A 14,521-nucleotide genomic window follows, 5' to 3' on the forward strand; every position below is an offset into this window, starting at 1 on the left:
TGTGGTGCATTCTGTTCACTTGTTGTGCCGATGTTTTATTGCCACTTGCCAGTAATGTTTGCGCACAAAAGCTCATGTGCAAATTAAGAATGTGATATTCGGCAGTTTTTATTTTGTTTGTCACAAAAGCTTCAGTCCACATGTAGTGCATGCATGTGAACTGGAGTTAAATGGAACTGCAAAACTCAATTTCCTATATCATGGAAAAAGTTTTTTTAATGGTACCAAAATTGGCAAATGAGAAACTTCATTGCATCATGGGTTTGTTAAACCGTTTATTATATAGATGTTCAACTGTATGTAGCTTGAATTAAATAACTATCTCCATGCCATACCATACCAGGGTAATTAAAACAAGATTGTCTTGTACCATGTGATTTTTTTTAAATCTGAGCAGAATTTTAAAAACTTGCCTGGTGCAGACAGCACAATTCTATTCCTTGAGCTGGATTACTTGAAAAGTCAGACAGGGTCCACTTGAGAAATCAAAATGGGTAACTGACTAATCAAGAACATTTTCACTATTCACCATTCTAAGCTAACAATTTAGGGTGCAGGCTGTAAATTATCAATTGGAGCCAATGTTTGCAAGGCAAATCCGCTTCTGAGGAATTCGGAGACTGGTGCCAGTTTTATAATCTCTGTTCTCTAATGTTTGACGAAATGCATTGCTGTTTTAGTTAAGGTTGTCTTGTACTTCTTAAAAGGCTGGTGTTTAAAAAACTTAAGTGGAGCAGTGCATTTTGCCACAAGTTTGAGGGTGCTTATCTCAAAACTTGTGCTAATTTCAAAATTCTTTCCAAGGGGATATGCCTTGAGAATGTTGCTATATGAGCTTGTTGTTGATATATAATAGCAGTAAACCTGGTGCTTTGCTGGCAAGGACAAAGAAGGTATTGGACACACATGATGCTAAGCATGTCTTGTTCCTTCTCCGTTTGTCCTTGTCTACAGCGGGCTTTGTTTACTTCTGTGCCTTAAAAACTCGCATGTTTCACTTTGTCAATCGCAACATGTGCCATAAATTGGTTAGTTAAAGTTTATTCATTAAAATTTGCTAATGTGGCAAGTGTTCTGTGATATCTCATGCAATATAATGCACACCTCCTCAAGTAATCTGCATCAGGCACTAGAGTTGTTATCCACCACAGGTGATTTACATACTGCTTAAATTTGCACAATACGATGCTCCAGTGCAGACAAAAATTCATCACTTTTCTTTTTCTTTCCTCCTTTTTTTTTTTTTTATTGCAGTTTAGCACCTACTTAGGTCTGTCCACCTAAACACATCTAACAAGAATACTTGTTTATTGGATGTGTAGCTATGCATATTGCCTTTTAATGCCTTGACTTAGGCTTGTTTAGAGCACAATTTGTAAATTGCGGCACATGCCTACTGAAGGAAGATGTTTTCTCATTTTAACGCGATAGCATTAAGGGCCCTGTGTCGCAGAAAAGCCAGTGTTGGCGTCCAGCGTTGGACGTTGTTTCAACGAAGATATTTTCGAACCACCCATGTCCAGGCCCTCCATGTGGCACAAGGAAGTTAATGAACCAATTGTATTTCTCAAGCTAAAATACATAGAAAGATTGTAAAGTACAACTTACACGCAACCTATGGACATGATAGCTCTCGGATTGTAATTTGAATATACAACTAAACAATTGTTACACGAAAACTCAAACCCCTTTTCCAGCGTTTCTACCATTCATAAACCAGCGACAGTGTCCGCCATTTGCGGGCGCGGGTGCGTGAATATCTCTGAGTCCACGGAGCGGCGTGCCCGCTTCTTTGAAACCCTTCCAGATGGCGCTCACCTCCGCCGCAATATGGCCCACGCAAGAGGCCGCATTTCTACCAGAAAGCACGCCTTCGTGCATAGCGTTTGCCGCAAGCATTTCCCGGTAAACATTACGGTTACATACTCTGCAGTTGCAGGGAAGCGTGAGAAGTAGTCTGGGATCTTTTAATGCTATCGTGTTCCACTCTTAAAGGCGAAGCTTAAGCGTCCTCCAAATTCTTTAGTTTTTAAGGCTTTTTTAGCAACGTATTGTACTAAGCATCTGGGAGAGCACATGCTTGTGCCAGTGCAAGTAACTAGTGCAAGGATCTGGTCAACATTGTATTTTTCTAACCTCTTAACAGTGGTCACTAACAACCACCACTTTTTTTTCCTCTGCTCTGGCCATTTCCTCTTCCCCAATTTCATTCTTTATTCATTATATGTTTCTTTCTCTGTGCAATGAAAAAAAAAAAAAAAAACTCATCCTGTCATTCTGTTCAAACTTTCTGTGTGCCTGCATCTTTACTGTTTTGTTCTGTATTATTCTCCCACTTTCTTGTCTTACTTCTGCTTCCTCTTTGATCCTTCATTGGTTGCTTCCACCCCTCCCTCTCTCTCCACTGGCTTGCTTGTTTGCCTTCCTGCCTGTCTGTTTGGTGGTGGGTAGGTGTTCCCCTGGCTTTGCTGTAACGGAAAATGGCAAGAACTGCACGGATGCGGATGAGTGCCTGACGGAGCCGTGTCTCAACGGGGGCACCTGCATGAACCGGCCACACGGCGAGGGCTTCTACTGCCTATGCCCGGACGGTTTTGGGGGCGACCTGTGTGGTGCTTTACGGCAGGAGAAGATAATGCGTCTCAGTATGGCTGCCTTGGCTGCCATCCTGGTCTGTCTGCTCAACATCCTCAGTGAGTGGCTCCACTTGGCTCCACTCTTTCTTGCTTACATAGGGATCCTCTCGGAGCTAACCTTAAAGATCCCTAAGCCACTCCGCTTTACACTGTTTACCTGGGTTTCCAAAGACACTGCTGTTTAAATTGCAACATGCTCTCGAGTACATTGGTGGCCACTAGTGAGCCTTCAGTAAATGTAATTTGAGGCGAGTGCCCCTTGAAAGGAATTGTCATGGCATCTGTTTTTGGAAAGCCAGTCCAGGCAGCAGAAAAGTCTTGTGGTATGGGTGTGACTGCTGCAGTCTGATAGAAGCATGTGACTCAGTCTGGTCGCTCGCATGTATGGTGCGCACTAGGTGTGTGGAAGGTTTCACACCAACGGAAGACCGGCTTGACTGCGAGGACAAGGATGAATGCCTGGACGAACCGTGCGGCTACACGGGTCAGTGCACCAATCTGCCCCATGGCCAAGGCCATACATGTCTCTGCCATGAAAGCCTCGAGTGCCACAACTGCAGCTGCTTCGACGTGGGCGCTGGTGCACGCATGACCAACACATCCCTTGCCCTTGGGCTGGAAGCCCTGCTCATTATCCTGGCCTGTCTAGTGGTGTACCTGCGTAAGCGAGACTTTTTTGGTGCATTCCGGTCACTAATGATGACAGCCGTCACAAGTAGCTTGCTGCATGTGCCCTTTACCATGGTTTTCTGCAAGAGAGTTATGGAAAGTGTGTTGCAGTGGCTATTTACAAGGACAGCTTGAATTGAGCATGAAGGAGACATGAATTCTGTATAGCGTGAGTTCTCTCTATTACTTGTTTACACGCTATCTTATAAAGAAGAGGTATAATTTGCAGTTTCAGTAGTGCAGCTTGTCAAAATAGTGCTATTGTTTATGTGTAATTATAATAAGAATAGCAATGGTGTTGTTTACCAGTACTAGTAATAGTACTTCTAATAACATACCTAACATTAATGTCAGCTATTCTGGTCTGCATACTATGTGTGCCACTTGCATTAAACAAGGTCATAAGTGTAATATGCTGCTGGACCTGCTCTTTACATAATGGCCATTTCTATTAGGTGTGCTATTGAACCAATCTTCTTGAATCTCCAACTACAAATATTTTGAAGATATTCATTTTCATTTTTAACATCAGCTTCATTTTGTGTACTATTCTAGAAACAAAGCTATATGTACAGTGGCAAAACACTTTTTTTTTCTCTCTTCTCCTGAATAGTATACCACCTCTTGTAGTTTTGTAGTTTCACTTGCTTGTCATCATCATTGCAGGGCCTAGCTAGAAAAGGCTTATAAAAAACATAGCAAAGGTTAAGCACATAGACAGAGTTTTCTCCTGTTGCGTTTTTCGCAGCTACGATTTCCGCAAATGCGAACTTCACATGCACTGAGTGTAGCAGCTGCGATTTTCGCATTTACGAGCACCTAGCGGAGGACTGAATTATTCTTGGCGTCAGTTCGCTTTGGTAAGAACAAAGTAAAGCAACTTAGGAACTTTTTTCGTGAAAGTTCTTTGTGGTAGATTGTGTTACTTCATCACAACAAAAATTAAGTAGGAAGGCCGCAGTGACGTGTCTTCGATCCTCGTTGTGATTGGTTCCCCATCCTTGCAACTGCGAATTTGCAAGTGCAAAAACGCAGTCAAATTCGCACCATGTGAAGCCGGCTTAAGGGGAAGATTAGGGGCTAAAGGGGGGGGGGGGAACAAACTTGTGACCCGGTGCTTGTGTCGCCCGACGCGTACGCACGACGACGTCGAGGCGGTCGTGTGCAAGTGGTTCATCCGAAATTGCTTCAGACGTGCCAGCTTCCACGTGTCCGGTGGTAACTCTGAAAATTCTGACGAGTGCGACGAAGCCGTTGCCGGTGTAGCCGAAGCTGTCAGAATTTCCGGAAGCCGTTGACAGATCAATGGTCGATGAATTTGTGAGTGTGGTTGATGGTGTTACCACCACGGGAGAGTAGAAAACAAAGACTACATTGCCGACATCGTACGGAGCACAAGTGATAGTAAGCACAATGAGGAAAGCAACAATGATCCTTTGCCGACATCATCTGTGTTGATTGGTGCACTCGCACCAGTCCAGCATTTCTGCGCAAATGTGGAAGGTTGTGGCCTCGGCTGCTCAGACTCTTTAGAGAATGTGTAGAAGTTTGTGCGTCGCAGGCTGCGAAATTTCCCAAGCAGAAGAAAATACAGAACTATTTCATGCGAAACTAAGCCAGTTTCATCAATAAAGTGCTTCCATAAATGGTATGTGCTTTTGTGATGCCCAATTCTTTAGCAGGCTTATATCGAATTATGCCCTATATCATACTGATAGCCGTTTTTTTTTTTTTTCGAGTTTGATATAACTGGTTTCGACTGTATATGCATTCTGTTGATGAATAAGTGAGGAATAGTATCAGACCCTCCTGTTGCGCTCTCTGGTAACACATTACCTGTAAGCACCGAGCACAAGTTTCTCAGCATTATATTGGACTCGAAACTCGCATTCATACCACATGTCAAATACTTGAAGGCTAAGTGCCTGAAAACAATGAACTTATTAAAGCATCTATCAAGTACAGCATGTGGCAGTGACAAGAAATGCCTTTTGAACTTGTATAGGTGTCTTGTTGGCTCACGTCTTGACTACAGCACAATAGTTTATCAGCCTGCTGCCCCAAGTGCGGTTGCTCCATCTTCAGAGATCATACAGCAGTTTTACATATTTCCTGAAAATGAATTCAAACTGTGAACATCTGTCTCATTCAACTATACATGATATGACCGCTGCCACGCTCTTCCATAACCGACCTGCAGCGAGAAGGACGTTCTCTTTGCATGTGAGGTACCTTAGTGAGGAAATGGGTGTTCCAGTGCCTGAACATTGTCCTATAACTCCTGCAAAACTGTTATCACTCTGGCAGTGGCAGGTGATAGTGTGACACATCCTTTTGTAGAGGTCAATAAACACGCGCAAGAGGCATGTATTAGAATGCACTTGCTTGAGGTCCAGTCCAAGTACTCGTGCACAGAGTTTTACATAGACGCTTCTAAGTCGCAGGCCGGGGTGTCTTATGCAGCCATTGGTCCATCCTTCTCTGAATGCGTTGTACTGCTCCCGGAAACAAATATCTTTACAGCTGACGCCTGTACACTATTGTTGGCTGTGAAGCATATAAGTAAATCAAATCTTCAAAAAGCAATTGTATTTAGTCTCCCAAAGTGTCGTAAAAGCCTTGAAGTTACTCTGTAAACACAAACCCTGTAATCATTGAGCTCTGTTCCGTTCTGTGTAGAGTGTATATACCGAACCAGCATGTCATTATATGCTGGGTGCCTGTACGTAGAGGCATCGAGGGTAACGTGCCAGCAGACCAAATGGCCATATCAGTTGCATCACAAACTACTCCTACCGCTGCTATCCCTGCCATAGATCTGAAACCCTTCTTACAAAAGAAACTGCAAAGCCACTGGCAACACTTCTGGGCTGCTGAGACAAATAATAAGCTTCACATGATTAAGCCACAGTTATGTTTCTGGCCCTGCAAAACGAAAACACACTGAACTTATGACCTATTCTGTCATTCTGTTAACTCAGGATAGGACACAACTATGGCATCAATAATCTTTTACTGACTGGAAATGAGCCTCCAAATCTGCTCCTATTGCTGAACTGTAATAGGAGCAGAGGCCTTTTGTCAGGCTACATAGCCTTTAGCCTCTGTTCCCCATTCCTGTAAGCATGCAGGACAAATAAACTTCAAACTTCAACCTTTCGTAGATGTGGAGAGAGGCCGACTGTCCTCCACATCTTCCTGGAGTGTCGGGAAGCCGAAGCTGAGAGAAATAAACATTTTCCTCTAGCATACCACCAGCACATCCCTTTCCATCCTGTAATGTTTCTTGGTGCAGAACTGTTTTTTGACATCAAATCAGTTCTAGCATTCTTGAATGACGTCGTCTTGCATGTTATTAGTCCAAGAATTTCGTGGCACATCCTCTCACCAGAGGATGCTCCTGTGATAAGCATTTTGTATAGCACATGCCTCCAGACCCTTGTGTTTCAAGGGTTCTGTTAAGGCAGTAGTGCTTCTCTGACATACTGTAATAGCTCATATCATCCGTGCATAATGTTCTTTTTGTGCTCATACACTTCATTAGCCATTGCCACTATCTTATTACAAAAACATTTTAAGCACTTTACATCGACTGTTTTTAAGGCCTCTTTACAGCCACATCTCATCTAACTCTCATAATTAATTGCTACATTTTGAACTCATTTAACACTAGCCTGGCGCTCTTTGGCTGTACTTGGCCCGTGGGCCACAAAACACTGCATATCATCATCTCTTGTTGCCTGCATCAGTTGCAAAATGCAGAAGCCTTTCTGTCAGACTTTGCTTTTGCTACTTCAGTGCGAAGTAATTTCACACATCAAGGTTGTGTCATATAATTCTCCCATTTCAAAAGATTGCTTTCATAGCAATTTTTTCTTGCTTTCAAATGTAGGAGAGTAAATGTCTAATTTGAAGTGATCAAGGTATGATGTTTAATTTGAGGTTATTGCGTTAAAACGCCTAGAAGCATTTCTTCTGTAACTAATTCTTTAATTTGCAGTTTTGGTCCTGGTGATTGTGGCATACACACGAAGCCGGCGCTCAGATCAGAAGTTTGGCCATGGCGGAGTGGATGATGATGTGCGAGAGAACATCATCAGCTATGATGACGAAGGTGGTGGAGAAGATGACATGAATGCTTACGACATAACACCCCTGCGAATACCAGTTGATGCATCTGGTATGCAGATTGGCACTAAGCCTGGTCCAGAAAAGGCACCGCCTTTGCAAAAGGAAGTGCGCGTACGGGAACGTGAGTGGCAGTTTCTGTGCTTCTCTAAAATGTTTCTTTTTTTCTATTCTCAACAGTGATTTAAAATGGCAGAGGTGCTGTTTGTCAAGACTGTTAGATTTATGTATATTGCTGCTTCTCTTCTTTCTTTTCGAAGCTTTTTCTACTGTGACATTCATTTCTGAAATGACTATAAATTTTCTTGAGTGCATTTGAGGAAGGCAAGACAAAGGAGTGAAAATATCCCGTGTAAGTCTTTTGTCACATATTGAAAACTTGTGACAGTCCTTTATGTATCACTGGACAGTAACAGTTGTGGAGAGCGCATGTGCTGCCCTACAAAGCTCTTGCTGAGAGAGAACCTCACTCTACAATGAGCCATTTCATCACTGTAAGAAAATTACCTTTTTTTCGAGGTCTCGGGAAGAACAATTTTGTCACCATAGACAACAGTCTAGTGTGTAATGCAGCATTGTAACTTGGAGAAAGCTGATTGGTGTTTCTAAATATATAGGTTGCAAGAAAAAAAGGTTTAAAAATAGTGAACAAATGTTAGTGGAACTGACATTTATGTGGCTACTTGAACTTAAGTTGCGCCAGTCACAATTTTGTCACCACAGAAATAAGACTGATTCCAGAATCTGTCTGCTAGGGCTGCCTAATAGATAGTACTATATCTAAAAAACATATTCGATGTGCTGAAATGGGTGACCATTGGTGACCAATTTGAATAGGCATGGTAACGAAAGAGTTAATGCGCATCTACTTTGTGTGCACAAAAATAAACCATGGCAGCATTCATAGCTGCATGTCCTTGTAAACTTTGAAGTTGAAAACCACGTTTTCAGGGGCTTGAGAACTTCGACGGGAGTTGTCAAAAACCTGGAATAATCGTGAATGCAGGAAAAAAAATTTACAATAATAAAGCAAGTAGTACCTTCATTCTGCAGGTAGCCTAGAAGTTCCGCAAGCAAATGATATAAAGCCCCTAATTACAGCATCGTTTGGTACAGAGGCAGAGGTCTAGTCAAGCTGCCTAGATCAGTTTTCCTTCGATTTTTCCGCTTACGGTAAATTGAAATACACTCATTATTACTTTATATGCACACATCAAGAAATAAATTCAACATTCATCCTGGTAATGAATCAGTGAGCCATTAGGTGTCACGTTGCAAGAGTATTATGATGCTAACCTGGGCCAATTCTATGGCCCAGGTTATATGGGCCAGTTCTTCTGGAACCAGTCGCTTCTAATTGTGTGTACTCTCACATGGTAAATTACTACTACTACTACTACTACTACTTCTTCTTCTGCTTCTTCTTCTCCTTCCTTCCTTTCTTCTGCTTCTTCTTCTCCTTCCTTCCTTTCTTCTGCTTCTTCCTTTCTTCTTCTTCTTCCTTCTTCTTCCTTTCTTTCTTCCTTCTTCTTCCTTTCTTTCTTCCTTCTTCTTCTTCTTACTTCTTCTTTATTCTTCTTACTTCTTTTTCTTTCTTCTTCTTTTTCTTTCTTCTTCTTCTTCTTCTTCTACAAAGTCAACAGCGGCATGAAGCAAGACATCATCAGACATTTCAGAACCAACTAGGCTTCTTTCTCAGGGTGTTGACAAAAGCTTCCAATTGGAGTTCTTATCTTATTCAACATTATGTATATGTGGCTTATCGTACCTGGTGTCTTCTGCAAGCTTTTGCCAGAAGTCTTATGCATGATATGGTCAGTAATGGTTGCATACTTTTTGAGTGAGTCTTTTCAGCAGCTGCAGCAGAAGGTATGTGACCCATGCTGTCTGTCATGTTTCAGCAGCACCCACGGGGGCCCATCCAGATGTGGGCGACTTCATTCGGGACCATCTGGACAAAGCTGACCAAGACCCTGGGGCCCCACCAGTGGATGACTTGCGCAACTATGCCTACGAAGGGGGTGGCTCCACAGCAGGCTCACTCAGCTCCCTGGCCTCGGAGACGGATGACCATGAGCAGCGCTTCGACTACCTCAATGGCTGGGGGCCCCGCTTCCAGAAGCTGGCTGACATGTACGGACAGGGCGAAAGCGAGGAGGACTAGGCGTCATTTGCACAAATGTCCCCTTTTCCCCATTTCATTGACACTTAGTCATTGATTTTGTTCAGTTTGACCTGCTCTCTTGTCCACTTGCATTAGCCACTCACCCACACACTCAAGTCGCACAGCTCACGGTAGATAGGGGCACCTCGCTTTATTTTTTTTAAAATATTTGCTCCTTTCAAGATCAAAAATGTCGGGAGAGGCTATACCATAAAAAATATGCTCATTCTTGATGTGGCAGGCTTATATTGCCATTTTTGCCATAATTACCATCTCTGCTTGATCATCGCAGCAGCAGATTCTCTGTGCTGCAATGGATCATTTGCATCTTGGTGGAGACTGGACAACTCGTGCTGTATTCAGCATTTCAGGAATATTTCAATATGTATGCACATGCCATACTGACTTAATACTGGTGTGCCATCTGAATATCTTTATGAGCAAGTCTGCTGACTCGGTTTGTCATGAATGAGTTAAAGCTGCCCCTACATCGTGCCCTGTGTTTGGCGACTTGGATGCCCAAATCTGCCTCGTGCCTTTCTTGAGGCTGGTCATTGAATCATCCCAAGTGTTTCCTGCTTCATTCTTTGTATAGTTCTGTTTTAAACCTGTTCTGACAGTCATCGTATGCACAGGTGCAAAAGAGAGTGCTTGTTTTCTGTAATGTTTCTGTGGCAGTGTGGTGGAATCCAAAAAAGGACATTATACAAATGAGCTGGGTTGCTCCTGTCTTCCGTGACACTATCTTCTCCAGAAACCAGCAGTATTTTTCTCCCCATTAGCATTGTTATATTTTCCTTTTTAGTGTTTATATTGCTTCTAATGCACTTCAGTGTGGCCATATAGAGTAAGCTTTACCATTCTCATTTGTTCATGGAGAAATAGCGCAAGCTTAAGGTTGTGTTTTGTTGCCAAGTGCCATCACAAACATGCACATGGCTTTAAGAAATTCCCACTGCCTTTGATTTATGTTTACATGATGTTGACGCATACTTTAATTGAAACACTCTGCGGGTATGCTTTTGCCATATTGATATTTACTTGTTTAGAACACAAGGTGTTTCAAGCTGTGTGCTTGTTACTGATGCCAGTTTTTTACAACTTGTGATTGAGCCAGCATTTTTTCCCCCTCTTAAGGCTCGAATGAAATTCATAAACTGCCCAAATTTTTGTGCAGCTTTTTTGTGTGAAATTGTTTGTTGTAAAGTTACTTGTCCAAAATATTGTATAGTGTAGTATGTTTTAGGTAATTCAAGTGTACGACTGTAAATTATGTTTTGATATGGCAGCTATGGATTCAAGGTCTCAGTTTTAGGCAGTTTCTTTTGTAATACACCACATGTTGGGATAGAGTTCACCCATTCACGCAGATGGTGACTCACATGTGCCCTTTTTTTTATAGTGGAACCCATCCTGCCCATTTTTATGTCCTTAACTAATCCTCGCGAACGTCTTAACACTCTCTATCGTCCCTCGACGTTCTGCCGAGCACTTCTCGCAGTACATTCTTTCTGGGCGTGCTTAGGTCAAGGCAGAAGAGATCGCTTGAGAACAAGTCGTGAGCGATTAACTTGTGCTGCACAGGTGCCAGGCAGCCTTTGGTCCGTGCGCATACTCCAAGGTGCATTCCATTTTTTAAGGCGGCAGTGCTGCTTCATGCCTCGAATGTCGCTTTGCCAGTCAGGACCTCTGGATCCTGCTTGCAGCGCACAAGAGACTCTGTTTTCAGGGGCCCTCTGTCATCGCGTTGCTCCTCTTGCAACACTACCATCCAGAAACTCACAGCTTCCACTGAAACAAAGTGAGGAGCTGGTTCCTTTGTTACCCAGGAAGTGAGACAAAGGGGGTTATTTATTATTATATCAGAGTTGTATACACATAGGAGGGAGAGAGCATACACCCATTGAGGTTCCCTGCCTTTCGTGTGTGACACAGTGGAAGGTGCAGTGTTTTTCTACACGTTACTGTATACAACATGCACATTATACTTGAAGCGTGTTCACCCAGTGCAAGTATGTCTGGCTGTGTGGGTGTATTTAAAAAAAAAAAGCATGCATCTTAGCTTTGTATGTGTCTTGCATTTGTCAGCAACAGCTCATTTTTTGTTCAGAGGAAGCCAAGATGCTCAAGTCTAAGCAAATTTTTTTTTCCACTTAATGTAAACATACAACAAAAATGCTCATTGTGACAGTGCTGCAACTATACCACAGTATGTAGAAAGCTCCTGCTTGACAATAAGGTGTTTTTGACTTGGCGAGAGGCTGAAGTAAAATATATTATTAGCTTTAATTTGTTTTTGATGTGCAGCTTCGAACAGGTGGACATAGAAATTGCCAATTTATTGGTGCTCATGTATAGTGATGCTCTTAAGGACCTCTTTAAGAATTTGTTTGGACATGAGCCTTCTGGACACTTTTATTCATTCTGATGATGTTTGCTTGGCTTTTTTTCCTTATCATATCAGCATGGTCTATGTGCTAGGCTGAACATGCCATTCATTCCAGGTGTGTTTCAGCACATTATATTGTATGTTTAGTTAAAACGAATCCTTGTATTGTGTGGAATGTCATCACCAATTTCATCTTTGTCCTCCTTATTTTAATTTTTAACAATTGTCACATTGTGCTAGTCACACATGATTACAGAAAACTTCTAACAGAATGCACTGGCCTTGTGGTTTTTAGGTACACATCTCCTGCTGTTGAGTGATGTGACATGCACCCAACAGGGTGTACATTTTCTTTTTGTGTGTATACTCTTCAAGTCCTATTCAAAGTCGTTCTGCCCTTCTGCCCTCAGTACTGTGGTGTTTGTTGGCTGCAGCTGCACAAATGAGCTGCAGTCACGCTTTTGTTTGTCCCCCCTGCTGTGAGTGAGTTAGCTGAAGCTGCAAAAAAAAGCTGAACAAAGCTGTGCACGCACTCTTGAAGCAACTACCAGCAGAAAAGCAAAGCCATCAAGCATGTAGTACCACCACAACTTTTAGTGGATTCATATATATATATATATATATATATATATATATATATATATATATATATATATATATATATATATATAATTATGTATATTATATATGAGAGAGAGGAACAGTGCAGGTAGGGATTATAATGTTGGTGTGTGTGTGTGTGTGTGCATGTGTGTTTGTATGTTCTGCTTTTTTTATTTTAGAGAACAGCAGTGCCGAGCTTCAGTTTTATTTCATAAAAAAAATTTTCCAGTACTTCTGCATTATGTTTTGCAGGGTAAGCACTCTGTTTCTGCGAGCACAGAGGTCATATTCTCTGTCGTTTACCTTTCTGGCATGTGCTGTGTATGTGTGTCCCCTGAGCAGTGGTAGAATAGATGGTTGAGTTCCTTGTCTAACTCTGGAGACTGTGTTGATGAAGTGCCTAGTGACCTCACTCATTCCCCCATCTGTGCTTGCAGACTCTGGGTGCTGCTTTGCATGCGTGTGGTACTTCAAGTAGTGTTGTGATAACTCACAGGAAGTATTGTGCAGCACCTTTGTTCACATGACACTAGGATATAATTTTTTTTCTGTTACCCCTCCTCCTCCCACCCCTACTTGTCAGGTTTATTGCATGTATGTATTATAGAGGAAACCTTTCATTTCTGGCCCTCACCTTTACCCCTCCAGTGCGACTGCTATGCGTTGAGTCACACATCGTTGGAAGGTTTTAATGAGAATTGTGCTTGTGTACTGAAGTTCTTTTTTGGGTGTTTTACAATGAGCTGTCTTTGCTTCAAGTATGTAGATGTTAGGTCATAATTTTGAAGTCTTAATAAAAGCCACATATGTTAAATGATATGTTGTGTGAGCTCCTGAAAGGTCCTGAATAGCCATGGCACTGCAATGACTACAGCATACTGAAGGGCAATGCAGGCCATTTACTGCAACAGCGCACATGATGCATTTGACAGCCAATCTGGGTAAGTGACAGTTCTTATGCAATTTCCAGCTTTACTGACTTCTTTCAGTGGCTCCATAAACATGTACTCAAGCCAATGAATAAATATTTGAAACCTCAGTACCATTGCACTGAATTAAGGGTGCACTATAAGAATTGAGGTTAAGCCTAGAAAAGCTTTGTTACACCCTATGTAGGTAATTTAAATTAAAGGGCCCCTTGCCACATTTGTACATCACAGACAAGCACAGTGCATAGGTCTTGCAGTGGTGGTAGTGTCTATAATGCTTATATTACTCTGATGTGCAACGCAAGAACAGCTGAATATTCAAACTCAAGCATGCGCATCCTTCTCGGAGGAGCCACTTTCGCTGCCATCCCCCGCAGGGGCGTCTGCGTCAGCAGGCGTTTGGTGTGTTGCGACACCACGTACCCGAGCACACGACGGTTGGACCCTCCCGCGTGTAGCCGTGCGCGGCTTAGCCGTGTCTGGGGAAAAGGGGATCCTGGGGGTTGAGCCGAAGCTGGGTGTTTGGACCTTTAAGGCCCCCCGGCGGAGGCAACACACCTCTTCGGCCTCGGCTTCACATAGACGGCACCCCCGGGCTGACCCACCCGGGGGAAATCGGCAGTCGCCTTTTCCTGTCCTCCTCTCCAATCTTCGTCTTTCTCTCTCGCCTTTTTCATCTTTCCTGTCTTCTCTTCACTTCTGCTAACTTCCTAGTCTCCCGGCGGCAAGGGTTAACCTTGTGTAGCTAGCCAGCCTTGGTTATGCTGTATTTGGTTATAGCAGCGATGTACGGCTGGCGTTGGCAGGGTTTCTCTAGCAGAAACTCCTGTCACGTCCCCCTGTTGGGCTCCATGGTGGGTGGTCGGCATCGCGGCCGAAAACCCCACTGTACTCATGGAAAACGCTTTTCCTAAACTCCCTGATCGCCCTCACAAACGAGGGCGCACCGAAGATCTCTTTCAGTTTTTCGGACGACAAGTCCAGAACTTTCCTAGATATCATG

At 42.9% G+C, this 14,521-nt stretch overlaps 1 protein-coding gene across 10 annotated transcripts in view; it reads left to right on the forward strand.

Annotated features, from left to right (window-relative positions):
• CadN (neural cadherin) overlaps positions 1 to 13,406 on the forward strand; it is a 340,879-nt gene extending 327,473 nt beyond the window's left edge. For 3 of the 10 annotated variants that reach the window (XM_075700543.1, XM_075700538.1, XM_075700574.1), the window contains 3 exons: positions 3,035 to 3,297; positions 7,306 to 7,557; positions 9,335 to 13,406. In XM_075700543.1, the coding sequence (XP_075556658.1) occupies positions 3,035 to 3,297; positions 7,306 to 7,557; positions 9,335 to 9,597 (778 nt within the window). In that variant the 3' untranslated portion in view covers positions 9,598 to 13,406. Of the gene's footprint in view, positions 1 to 2,451; positions 2,694 to 3,034; positions 3,298 to 7,305; positions 7,558 to 9,334 lie in introns of those variants that run through there. The other 7 variants (XM_075700558.1, XM_075700555.1, XM_075700567.1 and 4 more) reach the window with 5 other exon arrangements.
• Positions 13,407 to 14,521: the final 1,115 nt, after the last annotated feature.

This window comes from Dermacentor variabilis, chromosome 1 (genome assembly GCF_050947875.1).
Source record: "Dermacentor variabilis isolate Ectoservices chromosome 1, ASM5094787v1, whole genome shotgun sequence".
Classification (NCBI taxonomy): Eukaryota; Metazoa; Arthropoda; class Arachnida; order Ixodida; family Ixodidae; genus Dermacentor; species Dermacentor variabilis.